The sequence below is a fragment of the Acomys russatus genome, chromosome 4 (assembly GCF_903995435.1).
Source record: "Acomys russatus chromosome 4, mAcoRus1.1, whole genome shotgun sequence".
In the NCBI taxonomy this organism is placed as follows: domain Eukaryota; kingdom Metazoa; phylum Chordata; class Mammalia; order Rodentia; family Muridae; genus Acomys; species Acomys russatus.
Genome location: NC_067140.1, coordinates 46,936,678 through 46,953,673, shown reverse-complemented (window position 1 = coordinate 46,953,673; position 16,996 = coordinate 46,936,678). Strand labels below are relative to the sequence as shown.

The 16,996-nt window shown below is 38.7% G+C and overlaps 1 protein-coding gene across 2 annotated transcripts in view; it reads right to left on the bottom strand.

Annotated features, from left to right (window-relative positions):
- Lgr4 (leucine rich repeat containing G protein-coupled receptor 4) overlaps positions 1-16,996 on the bottom strand; it is a 94,776-nt gene that overhangs the window by 5,692 nt on the left and 72,088 nt on the right. For both annotated transcript variants that reach the window (XM_051144307.1, XM_051144308.1), the window contains exons 3-13: positions 16,092-16,163; positions 14,879-14,950; positions 8,831-9,046; positions 7,520-7,591; positions 5,901-5,969; positions 4,996-5,067; positions 4,752-4,823; positions 4,364-4,432; positions 2,819-2,890; positions 1,788-1,853; positions 723-794 (exon numbers count right to left, since the gene is read on the bottom strand). In XM_051144307.1, coding sequence (XP_051000264.1) covers positions 723-794; positions 1,788-1,853; positions 2,819-2,890; positions 4,364-4,432; positions 4,752-4,823; positions 4,996-5,067; positions 5,901-5,969; positions 7,520-7,591; positions 8,831-9,046; positions 14,879-14,950; positions 16,092-16,163 — 924 coding nt within the window. The remainder of the gene's footprint in view (positions 1-722; positions 795-1,787; positions 1,854-2,818; positions 2,891-4,363; positions 4,433-4,751; positions 4,824-4,995; positions 5,068-5,900; positions 5,970-7,519; positions 7,592-8,830; positions 9,047-14,878; positions 14,951-16,091; positions 16,164-16,996) is intronic.

The following is a 16,996-nucleotide window of genomic DNA, read 5'->3' as shown; positions in this document are numbered from 1 at the left end:
GCTGTGTTCCCACAATATTCGTAATTGCAGGAGGCAAGCTGCAGACAGCATTTGGGCTGAGATCAGCCCACCCTTGCTCTAATGAAGCACCAAGCCTCGCTGTAACTTTAAAACAACCAAGTTTCTTCTTTGAAATTAAAAACATTTCACCGTCTGAGGAGCAAGATCAATGAGCTATAAGGAAAAGTACTAAAAGCACACATTCTTTGTGAAGTATCATAAGGCAAAGTCTAAATGATGTTTATAAAATATCAATCATTTTCCAAGTGTTGATAACAATATGAAAATCGTTGTGACAATTTTAATTATCAACTTGGCAAAATATGGAATCACTTCAGAAAGAAGTCTCAATGAGGGCTGTTGGCTTGTGGGTGTATGCATAGGGAATTCCCTTGATTATACTAACTGAGGTGTGAAGACCCACCCATTGTGGATAGCACCAGTTCCTAGGCAGAGATCCCAGACGCTATAGAGTGGAGGCACTCACTAAAGTCTCTCTGCCTGCACTGCGGATGTAATGCAGCCAGCCTCTTTCAGTTCCTGCCACCTTGACCTCCCTGCAGTGACCATAACCTAGCCCTTTGAGCCAAACCAAGTCATTCTTCCTTAAGTTGCTTTTGTCAGGGTATTTTATCACAGTAAAAGAAAACCTAAGACAATCATGATATGTAAATGTAGAGCTTGACAAAGCTTTTGTCTTTAATAATCACAGACAAACTTACAGAATCCTTAGGGATGCTAGGCCTTGAAAAGTATTTTCCTTTATTATGTAGATTTGATTACGCTGCAATGAACTGTAAAAAAAAAAAGGATGGGAGAAGAGAGGCAGGAGAGTAGAGAGAAATTAATAAATAAAAGGAAAAATTCTATTTAAAAAATATGTTGTTAAGTTTTTCTAAATTTAAATATGTATATGTAATACTGATCATGTTGGAAGTAAAAGCTGTCATTTCTTTATCTAGAAAATGGAAAGGTTACATGAACTGATATTCCATCTCGAGTTATACCGAGAGTTAACTGGTACCCTCTCTAAATCCCCTATCTAGTCTCACTCAGATACAGGAGGAGAAAGATGACGTAGTGAGAAAAGATTTGAGAACAGGCATAAAGAGTAGCATAGGAAGGAGGGGGAGGAGCATAGGCTGAAGAAGAGGAGGAGGAAGAAGAAGAAGAGAGACAAGGGGAGGGGAAGAGAAGATACGGGAAGAGACAGGAGAAAAGAGAAGAGTGGAGGAGGAGGGAAAAGGGAGAGAATAGAACAGAAAGAGAGAGAGAACTGCCCTGACTCCAGTATGCTGGACACTAGGATTCAGAACTGCTCCCCTCAGTAGCCAGAACCCATTTTCCTGCTTCCAATATGATGACCCTTTGGCATCTGACAGAATGTCTAATAGGTCGAAGGCTTTTCCTAAGCAGGAAATCAAAATTGTTAGACACAGCACAGATTTAGTTCTATGTCTAGGAACATACCCTCAAATCACTGACATTCTGGAGCTAATGAAGCAGAAACAAAAACATCTACAACCAAACTTAAACTGTGTCGTAACAGAAACATCAAGACTGGATAAAGTTGATGTCAAGGCGCATCTCCCAGGTAACAGAAAAACTTCACATTGTTATAAATCATGAAAGAAATGCTCACTGCACTAACACATCAGATACAAGGACATTTTATTTACAGGGACACTGGACTAGATGAAATTCTGATTTCTTGCAACAACTCATCACAGCAAATGAGCAGTGAACTAACAGTACAGCACAGCAGAGTAAGCCAGAGGCCAACTTACATTTCCTCCAAAGCATGACAGCCAGTGAAACTCGGAAGGTCTCTTATATTGTTGTAAGATAAGTCCCTAGAAACAAAAGAAACACTTGATGCCTCTATTAAAATACTATATTAACACTGCTGTACCTAGAAGTATTGAAGGCAGCACTGTCTTCAAAAGAGGACTGCTGAACAAGAAAAGCAAGCTTTCATTTCCTTGACACTGTAGGCCTCTACTACAAACTTGAACTAAAGTACACACTGTTGAGTACAGACAACATAAAACATGCTAAAATATATCAAAGTTCTACAATATATATAAAATATAACAAGACGTGCGTGAAGTCTGTGTTGAGTAGTAAAGCCACAGATTTTTAGGGAATTTTATTTTTCCAATACATCATTATATCATACATTATGCTGTCCTTTAATATCTTTATTACATCTTTCAGATCATTTATATGAAATTATGTCAGAGAAGTTAACCTTTGGTGTCACTGGGCTTTTCTCTCAATCACAGTCACCATATTTAAGTTAGAAGGTGCACTATAGTGTAACTAATTACTCAGTCAGTCTGTCCTTTACTTTGTTATGACCTCATTCCAGTAATTAACAAATCAGTATCTAATTGTTCTGGAGAGAGTTCTATAACCTCACTTTCAGTTTGTAGGTCAGTTTCAAATTTTAGAGAGCTACAAGCAGTTCATTCTTGATTCAGGAAAGCAAAGCTTCACGATCTGCTTAGCTATGACTGAAAGAGAAAAATGTGCATGGTGTCCAAGCGGAATGCAGAATAGCAACTACCTGGTCTACTAGGTTATTTTGCACCAAACAAAGTAACAAAATGATCAACACGTAATACACAATCCTAAAGCCAAGTTCAGATGCTCCCTAGCTTATGAAGTAAACTCTCCTTATTTATGTGGAAGAAACAAACAAGAGCTAATCAAACCACAACCACCTTATAAACATAGTTCGCTGAAAAGAAAAGTGAGCATCTGCAAAGCGCACAGATGAAAGGGATACAGAGAAGGAGAGAAAAACCCAACTTACAGGGTCCTCAGCATCTTTTGGTTTTGGCACAGATCATCAGGTATGCTGCTTATCTTTGTTCCTGTCAGGGTTCTGTGGACAAAACCAATTGCTCGTCTAAGAGACAGTTCAAGTCGGGATAGTAAGCGAAGCATCCCTCTCATATATAAAAACCGAATGACCGCACATTAGTGGTATGTGCCTGTGCAGCCCTCTGCCTAACTAACAACTACCGGTAGGCACGTGGGGAAGTGAACTAATTCTCAATATACCATCCTCACTCACAGTACTGAAAAGGAGCTGTGGCATGAGATGTTAACACTGTCCAGGTGACGGCCTAGGTTGTAGGAATACAGCCTGTCATCTCTTGTCACACCCAACACATGTGAAAGCACCTGAGAACCCTGCGGCGAATCCTGTTTCCACCTTTTCTTCCTCAGCCCCTTCACCACTCTGAAGCATTCCTACTCTCCTCCCTGCTGCTTTCCCCATCTGGAGTCAGCTATTTCTTCTAATACGTCCAGGATTTGACACTTTCTCTCCATTTTGTTTTGTTTTTGTTTTTGTTTTTTTCCTGCTAGGCAGATCAAGGGTGAAATAGTTCAATATTTCAGAAAGCAGCAAAGAGTCTGATCATGCCCTTTGTTCCAGAAAAACTCCAATATGGACTGAAAGCCTGGAGTAAAGTTAACTGGTTGGTGTGTCTAGTCCCTGGCTTTGACCATGACCTCATGGCGTACATCTTCATCTCTTTACTGTGCCCTCCTCACACTACCTGGCTCAATATTCCCAACACGCACAAACGACCTTAGGACCAACGTGGAACTCTTTTTCTTGGGGGTTCCCAACTTCTTTAATTCCCTACTTTAGCATGCCTGAAAATCTTTACACTTATATAGTGCACCATAGTAATAAGTCTCCTACAGATAATGGGCCTGGGCTGCTACTAAGCTGGCTAGCTAGAGGGCTGAAAACAAGATCTCGGATGTGCCCGTACTCCATTCACAGACCACTCACTAGGAATCTTTCCTACAGTCAGATGTGCAGGGGTTCAAGACTTGGTCATTTAAAAGTCTTGTCCCAGATAATTTTTCAACTGACATAATGCCATATTCCCATTCCATTATAATTCCATTATCTGTATTTGATTATCTGTATGCCACCTTTGGTATTCCCAGTTTTATTAAATCTTGCTTTCTAAGTGGAAGTCTCAATTCTTGACATTATTCAGTTTTCAAATATTGTATCTCCTCCATTAAGGATTTTCTGATGATCGACACCGTTTGATCCTGCTTTTGAATTTCTGAAGTTTTGCTTCTAACTAGCCATTTAGTTGCTAGCTTCTGTTCTCAGAAGCCTTTTCGGACCTGCCCACACTGGAGGCTACACTCTGCGTGAGCTAAATGATCTCAAGCCTACACTCATCTCCAAGCTTCACAGTCATGAAAGGAGTTTGAACAAATGATCACGAAGCCACGCCCATCACTGAAGAGCACTGGCACTCTGCTAGCACACTGGACTGCAGTGCTGTCTTTACATGACCCTCCTTTAAAGTAGCACACATACAGACTCTCCAGATGGACGGTTCCAGTCAGGTTGGGGAACCACTGCACCAGGCTTGCACCACGAATGACTCTAAGAAATTGGGAAGAGAGAAAAGAGGTAACTTAAAATAAACAGTTTTCCTTACATAGTACTTTCATTTTTTAATCTTAAATTACAACATTATAACCAAATATATCTGGTTTCATATCTTGAAGGTTCTTGAAAAGGTGATAATGTGGACAGGTACTCAGATAAACAGTCACTGTAAATTATTAGTTATCCTTTGAAATGTCACATAAAGAGCAGGGGAAAGACACTTGTTTTCTGAAGCTGCAATAAGAATTCTTGTTTTTGACTTAGCAAACTGCATAAATATTCAGGTATGTTTTCATACTTCCATAATACTTACAAGGAATGCAGATCAGACAGGTTGTGAAATGCGGAGTTCCCCACAAAAGACAGAGGATTATCATACAAGTGGCTGTGAAAATATCCAAGGAAGGCAATGTTTTCATATGTGTATGAGCACTGAGATTACATCCATGTCCCCTGTGTCCATACAGAGTTGTTTTTCCTCCTAATGCAGATGTCTGGCATTTCCAGACATGGCTGCACATGGTGATATATACAAGGAAACTTTCAAAAACACTTACATAGTTCTTAACAGTGGATTACCACCAAATGCTCCATCAGGGATAACAGAAATCGAGTTACTGTGAAATCCCCTAGAATGATAGGAGAAAAACAAAACACTTTGAAACAAGTTAAAACCAGAGTGCCCACTACTGTTCAGCATTACATAAAACAGAACTGACAGTAGTAACATAAACATCATTAAAACTGAGAAACCTGAATTTTGAACTCCATGTCATCTTTTACCGGATTTTACTCCATTCTCTTTAAGCCTACTCCTTTGCCTGGTATCTCATTGGCCCCTTGTTGCTTCATCATCAAAGACAGCATGAAGGTCTATGTTGAAACAAGCTCCAAATCTCTATGATAGAAGCCTGTATTTTACCTCTGCAATGTGACCTTTCCACTCAAGACACAATCTCTTGCGCCATACACATCCTTATCTCGACTCAGACAAACCCAGCCCCAGATGTTCCCTCACCCCCTTCACTCATTTAAGTTTTTCTACCCTTTAGGTCTGGTCAAATTCCTTTCTTTCGGTGATGCATTTTCCAATGATCCCAGGCTTTAGTGAAATCTTTCTGTGGAATGATTTATTTGCTGTATTTACTCACACCTGATATCCATATGGGAAACAGTGATCTGCCTATAATCACGCTCTGCTTTTCCAGCAAGGCTAAGATTACAAACCCCTGCAGGTAGACTGTGCCTCATGCCTTTCAGTTTCAATAGCATCTAACACTGAACTATTGTATGCTCACAGCCATTTGTGCTGGCTAATACACTCTGAATTGTGGACTGACTGAGTGTGTTTGTATGTGCTGTACATATATGTAATTAGAAGGAGATGATCCAAGACCTTATTACTAGAGTATTTAATGATGAGTGCAGGATGCGCAACATAAAGAGAAAAGGCTATACTCACAGCTCTTTTAGGCTGGGAAGGGCTTTAATAGCCTGAGGAAATTCATCCAAGTTATTATAATTCAAGTCCCTAGAAAAAATTTGGGAGAAAATATCGAAGAATAGTGAATAGAAGTCATAGTTCACAAGATATTCTGATATAAATACATATTAAAAGATCACAACCTGTAGCTGGAAATCTTTCTTTCCTAACTATATTGCCATTCAAAATCCTACAGAAACTTAATTTACAGATTTTTAGAGAATATTAAATAGGAAAAGTTATCTTCTAGGTTTTTAGGTTAATAAATTTGCGAGCTCAGAACTGTCAGACCACATGTCACTGAATGATTAAACACATGAATCTTGTGTCATTTCTTGGAAAATTCACAATCAAGCAGCAGTGTTGAACACCCATGTATGGGTGACTAGAGTAGGAAACAGCGGTGTCCCATGGAGCTCCCTGCAATTGTGGTATACAAACTTGAAATGAGAAGCCAAGGGACGGACCCGAGTTGCTCTCATGCAGCTTATGAATTACTGACAATGTTATATTCATTAGGATGAGATTCAGCCACAGTGGTCTGACAAAGCAGCCAGGTCTAGTTCTGAGAGTGTCTACATTTTAATTTCTCTTAGCACAAAGACTACGATGGCATATGGTTACTGTGGCTGATTTCAGAGAGAGAGATAAAAGAAATTAAAAGCCTAGCTCCTTCGAAATCTATTGTTCTCCTTTTCTATTCAGAAGAAAAAAAATGACAGGTAAAAAGTAAATTAACTGGGAAGAAGAGATTTAATTTTAATATCATCTGAATAGCATACATGAACTAGCTTTTATTTTCCACCTGGTAAAAATTACACCTAGCAGAGTAGATCTGAGATTAGAGCTATCTTCCTCCAATTTTAACATTCAAATATCTATTAGTGTTTATGATTTAATTGTTTTGACGGGTGGAGTAAGGTCCTATAAGACTTGAATTCTCCTCAGCAGTTCACAGTTAACCAGAAATTTCAGTTCACCAAAATACTACAGGTCATAAGCATTCCAGTTAGGCCTTGGCCACCCAGAGGAGACATTCTCTGAAACCACTTACTATATCACAACAGCAAATATCATGTGCAGGCCACAGGGACAGAAGTCCCTCTTCAGCCAGTAGGAACAGAGGATCATACAAATTTTTAAGACATTAATTTGTTACATTTCAGCATATAAAAGCAGACATGCTATTCCAACCCAATTTAAACAATTAGCTATGCTACTGAAATCAGAGAAAACTCATCAATAAATAGCAAACTGTTTCCTACAGAATTGGTTTTTTAAAATGTCAAAGTTTCCAAACTCTCACAATTTAACAAAATTAACATTTTGGGGAACGTTTAAATCTTGGCAGTGGAGCTGCTTTTAATATATATTTGGGGAAAGAGAGGGTTTGAAGTTGACACTTAAATATTAGTTTTAAATCATAAATTGAAATTACGTTTCACAAAAGTGGATTATTAGATGGTAAAAACTGAGTTGTTAATTATAGTGAATTTAAAATGACTATACTTAACAATGTCTTCTCTTCATCGACAATAAGTTTAAGACTGTATTGCCCAAATCACAGTGTGATTATACAAAAATATAACCGTACTTACAAGGTTTCCAGATTATCTAGTCCGTCAAAACAGTGCTGGCTGAGGCTTTTAATTTTATTGTTATGAAGATGCCTATGGGAAAAAAAGCATAGAAATGACATGCACATCTCCCAAATGCAGCTGTTAGAGCTGCTTAATGTGTCTAAACTGGTGTGGCTGAAAGCAATGGTATAGCTAAATATTTCCACACTCAACTACAGAAAGCTGGCAGTTACAGAGACTTGCTGAACACAGAATGCCAGCATTAGGGGAAATCTAACACAGAAAATGATGACACATTTAAGATTACTTGGTTTTGGTTCATATTGAAATAAAACCTTAGGTTAGCTCCTCGCTCATATAAAGCAGAGCACTGGTGAGTTCTCTGACGTGATGAGGCGGTATTATGGAGTTTACGTCATTGATGATGGGAATAGATTCTAAAAGAAACAAGACCCTACTATGTCTTACTGAGTTTTGAAAGATGGAAAGGCATAGAGAATCAAAAACATTTTGAGCAATTAAGATGGAAAAAATATAAAACATTCTTGCTCTCAGTATTTAAAACACAGTTTCTCTTCTTTAACATTGAATAAACATACTCACTGTTGGGGCAGAAACAGAAGTTGTACAAAAAAACAAATTATAAAAAATTATTTGGTGAATGGCGCAATTATTTTATTTTATTTTTTTTTTTTTTTCAGCGTAATTTTTTTTTTTTTTTTTTTATTAATTTATTTATTATTTATTATTTATTATTTATTATTAATTTATTAATTTATTCTTGTTACATCTCAATGTTTATCCCATCCCTTGTATCCTCCCATTCCTCCCCCCCCTCCCCTATGACTGTTCCTGAGGGGGATTACGTCCCCCTATATATTCTCATAGGGTATCAAGTCTCTTCTTGGCTACTTGCTGTCCTTCCTCTGAGTGCCACCAGGTCTCCCCCTCCAGGGGACATGGTCAAATGTGAGGCACCAGAGTACGTGAGAAAGTCGTATCACACTCTCCACTCAACTGTGGAGAATATTCTGACCATTGGCTAGATCTGGGAAGGGGTTTAAAGTTTACCTCCTGTATTGTCCTTGGCTGGACGCAATTATTTTAAAAAGGGATTATAAGTGGCTACTTATTTTTTAAAGACTTACCATCTGTTACTAGATATTTTTCAAGAAGTCAGAGTGTTTGATCTTATCAAAGGCAATTCCCCCCATACACTATCTGCCCAAAAGCAGGATCACAGGGCCACTTTTATAATAATTTGGCACATGAAACCCATTTTGCCCCCAAACTAACACAAAAAATACAGTAAAAGGGTTGACCACATACAGAACAACCAGGCTTGAAAGGTTGGTGAATGCAAAGTCAGGGATGCTTGAGATATTGTTGAGAGCCAAAGTCAGCGCCTGCAGGGTTGGCAGGTTGCTGAGGGGACGCACAGGCACTTCCGTCAAGCTGTTGTCATCCAGCCACAGATGTCGTAACTGGACAAGCCCTTCAAAACTGTCCTCGGGGACTGAGGTAATATGGTTGGCATCTAAGCGTCTGAGAAACAGAGAAACAGAAACATCCACAGTGAGTAACAAGTTCTACTGGAAAGAGTCGATGCAAAGAACACAGCTCTAGGGCTTCCAAATGGAAGGGAGCCATAAAACTAGCCAGAGCCGTGGAGGCCTCTCTTCCTTAACTAGAATAAAAAGAAGGTCTCAAAACAACAACAAATCTAAAACTCTCCCAAGATCAGTACATTACATTTCTTTCCTGGGTAACTTCATTATAGTAGGGCACACTAAAAAGAAAACTCACAGAGCTCAAGTTAGAAATTTATGTTTCATACACACATACACACACACACACAGAGAGAGAGAGACAGAGAGACAGAGAGAGAGAGAGAGAGAGAGAGAGAGAGAGAGAGACAGACAGACAGACAGACAGACAGACAGACAGAGACATGAAAAATGAAGCTGAGCAAGCACATAAGCTACTTTGCCTCCAATGCTACAGTATAACCACAATTTTAGAGTGAATTTAACTGCTATTCTAATTTGATACCAAAAGGAAAAAATAAGAAAACAGTTAACAATTTTTTTTAAATAGCAACAAACTCACTCCAGTAGATTCAAATGGCAACACAGGCTCCTCTCTTAGCACTAAATGTTTAAGTTTGCCAAAATTAGGTTCCTAACAAAGGCCAGATTATTCACAGGAAAATTAAACTCCTCCAATCAATGCTACTGTGGTTATAAAGCTTCATCTTTTTCAGAAAATTCTTCATTAGGGGGTCACTTTATTAGCAAGTTTTAAGTTTCCATCTAAAAACCAGAAAACTAAATCCTTAGCATTTGTTTCTGTTGCCACAACCAAGTTTAATTGTTATAATCACTTTTCAATACAAAGGCAGCCTGGTGTGTTAGCAGGATGAGGAACCATATGAGCCAGGAAATCCCAGCATTCCTCATAATCTCTTGCTGCTGTTTATCACATGCATTCCTGTCTCATAGCCTTGGTCCTCTCTGTGAAATGAGGGAAGATAAAAAACTGATAAAAACCCAGAAACAGAATGACTTTTTTATTTTTATTTTTTTAAGAAATGGCATCTGGCAGTTTTAAAGTTCAAAAACTTCTGAGTTTTAGTGAGATTTCTGTGCTTTCTCATTTTTTTTTTTTTTTTTTTTTTGGTTTGTTTGTTGTCTGTGTGTGTGTGTCTGTGTGTGTGTGTCTGTGTGTGTGTGTCTGTGTGTGTGTGTGTGTGTGTTTGTTTTGTTTTGTTTATCTTACTCCAACTTCAGCCATTACTGTAACTTTCAACTCCAGGAAACTGGGGGCCTCCCACTTCCAGCTACCTGCTCCCAGCTCACCCAATTCTCCTTCTTGTGGCAGATTACCAAGGGCTCATGACTATGGGTCTTTGCGGATATCTAATGGGCATTTTCTTTTGATAGCATCAACACGGACAAGAGATTGTAGGAAACTGAGCAGCTGCCTTATGGCTCCACTCACCATAAGCATTTTAGATTTGTATGTTCCTTGAGCATTTAGAGCTTACTGTGGAGAGGGTTAAGTATCTTCAACAGATTGACAGTGTACTGGACACTGTTTAGGAGATGTGTTTTAATGAATAGATAAGAAAGTGTCCAAACACAGATATGAGTCACAACCTCTGGGAAGAGACATTAACTGTAACCAAACAGATTAACTGCACAGTATAAATGAATTGTACTTGTGAATGATTTGATTAGCTGCAATTCATTCCACATTCAGACTGAGCATCTTGATAGACATAAGGGGTGAAATGGTATGAGGAACTCTGTGTGTGTGTGTGTGGGGGGGGTGATGCAGTGATTAATAAATTACAAAGTGAATAGAATGCTTAAATAGTGCAGCAGGGACGGAGATAAAAACTGATGGACACTGGGAATAGCAGAAGCTACCTATAACGTACATGGTCAAGAAAAGAGTCTTTAAAACAATGATACTTAAACTAAAGCCCAATGAATTAATTAGCAAGGGCAAGCAGAAGCAGTAGTTGAACAGGAAGTGTTTTAGGCAAAGGCCAAGTCCAGCAAAAACAAGCTTGGTTAGACTACACAGTTCCCAGAAGGCCAGAGTGATGAGAACACAGGAAAAAAGGAGTAGCGGGGTCCAGGGATGCACACCTATGCCTGTAAACAGGGTCCAGATTACACAGGCTCACAGGCCAAGAAAGGAACTTGGATTGTATTTTGATAACAAATTAAAATCTTCCCCAGATTCTCAGTGTTATAGCAGCTTAATAGTTTAAATTGCTTATTTTTATTACTGATGATAATTTGTATTTATATTTAATAATGCCCCGAGGCATTTCCACATAAGCCAACAATACTCCATCAAAATCAAGTCTCCTCTGTAAAGTGTTTCGTTAAATACGACAAATACTATATTGAGGTACTATCCCTTTTAAATGTGAATTCAGAACTAGCGACATATATTCCTATAGATTCCCTGCCATACACTATCAACCAAGTAAATCCAAACTAAGAAAACAAGAAACTCTTGTACGTGAAAGAGTAACACAGTAGTATAGGCAGAGGTGTGGTCTCCTCTAAAAGTTTTTCAAAAATTAGAAAGGTGGACACAAGTAAGAGTGTAAACAAGACCCACAGAAAAATGGTTCCCTGGAATACAAAGATAAATAAGTAAAAAGAATTTGTGGACTCAGATTCCTGGGCTCTTGTAAAAGAAATCAAGAGTTTAATCTTTATACTCAATTCATGTGGGCATTAACAACACACCTGTAAGTGTAAAGCCTTATATTGAGATCAAAGCTACCTGTAAGTGTAAAGACTTATATAGAGATCAAAGCTTTAAGGAAAATCTTTAAGTGTGGCTTTGTTAACTTGGTGGTAGACCATTTGACAAGTATTTGAAAAGCTCTGAGTTCAATCCCTAACACTACGACCAAGAGAAAAAAAAGGGGGCTGTGTCTCAGTGACAGACGCACGTGTGCGTGCACACACACACACACACGCACGCACACACATACACATCCATCCCAACATACCACGAGGAGTACAACAGACGACTTTACAAGATGCTAAGCAGCATCAGACCTTACAGAGTGGTTATGGGAGCTTCTCCAACATGCTGTACCATGAAAAACTCCATACAGTATGTATATAATAATTTTAGGTGCTAAAAAATTTTCCCTTTCTAAAAGGTTAGTGACACATTAACCACATTTCAGCTTGTAAATGTGTATTATCAATTCTGAGAAATCCATTTTAGTCCTAAAACTCACATCTTTTAATTTCTTGCCTTAAATAAAATTACAGTGACCTATCCACATTGAATAAACCTCCATCTTCTGCTTCCCAGTATTTAGTAGACTCTTTTAATTGCATTATTAAGGATGGGTGGCTGAATCTGACTTGGGGCACAGTAGGTAATCTCATGTTCCATAACTGTTCTAGTGCTAGAAATCTGTGATCAATAAGCAACTATTCTTTGTAATCAAAAGCTCCCTTTTTCTACTCTGGCAATAGGGCAAATATGGTTATATTTTAAAGTACTGAAGATATTCAGGGACATTTATTCTTTGAGATCCTTTAATATTCAATATAAAGAAAAACTCCCTGAGAGCTAATTCTAATTGCCATTTTAATATTCTATTCAGGCAGTGACTTTGTGAGAGGTTGTTACATTTTTTTTTTTTATTAATTTATTCTTGTTACATCTCAATGTTTATCCCATCCCTTGTATCCTCCCATTCCTCCCCTCCCCCCCATTTTCCCATTATTCCCCTCCCCTATGACTGTTCCTGAGGGGGATTACGTCCCCCTATATATTCTCATAGGGTATCAAGTCTCTTCTTGGCTACTTGCTGTCCTTGAGGTTGTTACATTTTTATCTTTTTATTAGTACCTACAATTCACTCTGACTTTATAGTCACCATGAACTATACACTTATCTCAAACCCTTTCTGGTCAATTTCAACACTTAATGAACTTTGTTCCTTTTAAGGTTTGTGGTGAAACCACAAGGAAATCTTTAACGTAACTTGGGTCTGAAGATCAGATTTTAAAACTGACTCAAGTACTGATAAGGCTGTTTTACACCAGGGTAGAATTTCAATGATATCTCACTTGACCACAACACCCACTCTGCTAACAAAGCCAAGAACACTACAGCATGCCCGATAACGAATTCTTCCTACAGTTTTTTACATATGAAAGCAGACTAGAATTTCTCTCTCTGTCTCTCTGTCTCTGTCTCTGTCTCTCTCTCTCACACACACACACACACACACACACACACACACACAGAGAGAGAGAGAGAGAGAGAGAGAGAGAGAGAGAGAGAGAGAGAGAGAGAGAATGAATTTGTTTTGAGTAGACTTGGAGATAGTCTAAGGAACTCATGCACTGAGTGATGAGCACACAATGTGCTTTGGCTAGTTCATTATTTTAGAGGGAGAAGCCTCCAATTTCTGTACCAACATCCCTTAAATTCACCCTTTTACAAACGAATACCACATGCACTTCAAATGTACCTATTGACCACAAATTAGAAACAATATGTTGAAATTTTCTTGGTCATTTTTTTGCCCTGAAGTTGAAAACAAGATTTTAGTCTTCTCTGTTTTGCCTTTGAACTAGGCAAAATAAGCAGTCCTTTCATCATTAGGTCTATGAAAATAATGATTCCCTGTGAAGGTCTCAAAGTCTAATCAATTAATTGTAAAGCACCAAAAGAAAGCAGAACTGTTTTAGTTTCTCAGTGGGTTCAGATCTGGAGGAGATGAGACGGCTCTGCCTCCTTAGAGGCAAGAGAGTGAAGACTCAGCCAAATGTTTCTGTAAAAGCAGCTCATTCTATTTGACCCATACTGAGTCAAATATGCTCTGGTGGGCAACAAATCCAAATAGCCATAACTTGCCACATTCGCAAAGTGAACTACTTAATATAATCATAACTTCTTTTTGAAGTAAAAATTAAATGGCTAACACCCTGTATCTTCCCTGTTGGTGACAGGTATGACTTAATGTTTAACTTTTACAACATATGTTTTATTAGTATGGTTTTTGCTCTAACATTCACTTCACACTGACTACTAGAATCTCTGCTAAGAAATTCAGATTAATTAGGATTCTGGAACAGGTTTGTCTGGTTTTGAATCCCCACTGTGCCTTTACCAGCTATGTGCTGTTGGGCAAGTTACTTAACATTCCCTCTACAAGTCACTTGCTCATTATCTATCATGAACTCTAACGTAAGAAAAGCATTTATAATTTATATTAAGCCAAGCTCTTTGAATGTAAAAAAAAAAAAGTAAAAAACAAACTGGTATTTGAAGAAGCATTCAAAGTTAATGGCTCATGGAAAATAATCCAAGAATTAAAACCCTTAATATACCATGTAAAACAAAAGTTTTATCTAAAAAGAAAAGCCTGTGAAAGGAGACAGTTCAGATAGCCCAGTTATTGCCAATATGCATTTCCAGCCCACAGGTAAGGCACTAAACTCAATTTATACCAGCTATTGTTGCCTGACCCAGAATCATATTGTGATGATTGTTGTTAGGTCATGAGACGCCAGACCTCCAGCACATATTTAACTCTGCTTTCAAAGAGCTATTATCAGCAGCCATGTACACATTGACAGTAGCACACCTCACACTCACAGATGTGCTCCTAGCCTGAGTCAAGACAGAAAGTAAAACCGAAGGTTCACGTTCTGCTTCACCAAAGGATATTTTGATGACAGCAACTGGCCACCCTCATTTGCATCCCAGGGAAGAAGATAAATCTCCTCTGGCCTTGGGGTTCCAATTCTTTATTCTTTTAGCAGGCAGAGTGGCCTTCCAATGACCCAAGAATGCAGAAGACAAAAAGCTACTTACAAAGACTGCAAAGCACTCAGTCCATGAATGGCTTCACTGGGTACTGTTTTCAACTGATTATTCTGGAGCGTTCTGGAAGAAAATTTTTGGTTAGTGATTAATAAGCCATTGTTACCATTTTTAAATAGAAGAATATTGGGCCATTTTTCCCCGAAAATACTTCTAATCATATCAAAAGTGGATTGGGTGGGGGTAGAAAGCATCTAAGTCAAGAAAACTGCAAAATGTCAAGAAGCATTTACTGTAAACTCAGAAATCAAGTGTATGCTGCTGGTCCAGGCCGTCTCTATATGGAGCTGCGGGGTGGTCTACAGAATGGGTAACAAACTAATTGGGGTGTCTAATCAAAAATTCGTCTGAATTTCCAATGCCTTCTCAAATTGGAAGAAAACAGAGCCCAGAAACCAGGGCATGAGAAAAAGGCAGCTTGCAAGGAGACCAGACAGTGGGCCAGTAGGGAGCAGCAGCAATGTCTGCAGGATGAGGACAGGCATTAAGTCTCAGCTGGGACCTAGAGAACAGAGGCAGATAGCTCTCTGAAAAAACCAAAACTTTTGCATTTTTCCCGACAGCCACTCTTGTCAGGTTAATGCCTACTTGACATGAATCATAACCATGGACCACCTAACATAACAGGACCTCCTAAACACACTGAACCACAGAGGCCTGATGACTTGGCCCACAGCAGGAGTGACAAAAGTAGGTGAAGCAGTCCCTGTCAACCCACATGATATTCAGTCTGTCACCCTCTAAGCTCCTGCATGGCCAGGAATTTCTCTTCTGGTCTCTATCTTTATAAATCATAGGCACCTCAATTTCTTCAGCTCTAAAATACTTTTAACATGTAAAGCACTTATAAACTTCTCTCCCTTTAGTGTTGGCTAATTAAAAAAAATCCTTGTAGCTATAAAGTAAGGAGAAATCAAACTCTACCAATAATGTTTAAATATGGCTTCAACTTAATACATTGGCAGCACAGAAAGTCTGTGATGCCTTGGAGCTCAGAATACTCACTATGGTAATTTTAACCTTTGTTATCTAGACCCAAATTGGCCCAGACCAACCTCTAGCCTGTTCCCCTACCCATTGGCCATGCCTTAAATCTTTTAATCCTCAACTAAAAGAAACTGTGCTTAACCTAGCTCCAAGCATATTGACTATGCAGAAAGAAAATACACAGCCAGCTGCGAAGCTCTAAAAATGCATTACTTACAGGACTTTGAGTTCTTTCAAGCCAGACAAGGCTTTTGGGTGGATAAATGAAAGGTCATTGCCAGCCAGTTGTCTAGAAAGAAAGTAACAAGAGAAAAAAATAGTAATTCAGAGTCAAAATTCAGAATCCACAGTTCTCTGTGATTAAAACTCTATGCTAAACATTTCTCTAGATGACGTTAAACAGAGACTTAAACCTCTGCTAAAGTATTCCCAAGATTATTCCAATGAATTAAGAATGTCTAGATTTTTAAAAAAACTTCCAATACAATAATTTAAGTAGGCACATTTTTATTCTGGTGAGGTCAAGCAAGCCAAAACACATTAAGCCAAATTAAGTTTGCTATTCATGGTCACTCTGCAGCTTGCAGTGTTTTCCAAAGGCCTCATAAATACAGCCTACTCCTAGTCAGCAGGCAGCAGTGTTTACACAGAGCGGAGCAAACCAGTCTGTCAAGGAGGAATGCTCTCAGGAGGCAAGTTAGCTTGTTATCTCCACAGAGACCCACACAGCATACTCCAGACAAAAAGGACATGTCTGGGAGCCTAGATTTCAAATAAAGGCCTAAGAATACACACTTACAGAAACATTTTCCTTAAGAAATTGTTAAATAGAGCATTTCAGTATAGGTATAGTGAATAAGAAAGGATGTGAATTATTTTGCATTATTTCCTCACTTTTCCTCCTGTCTCCTCAGGCCTAAGCATCAAACAAACAAACCAACCAACCAGGAAATAAGACAGAAACTCATAGAAAATCACCTGCAAACAGATGACCTGGGAACTGGCAGTCAAGTGTCCCTGTCATGGAGTGCAAGACGCTCACTTCTTAGTTCTACCAGGGTTAGTCTTTCAAGCACCTAAATTCTTCAATTTCTTAAAAAAAAAAGTCTTTCCATATCTTCC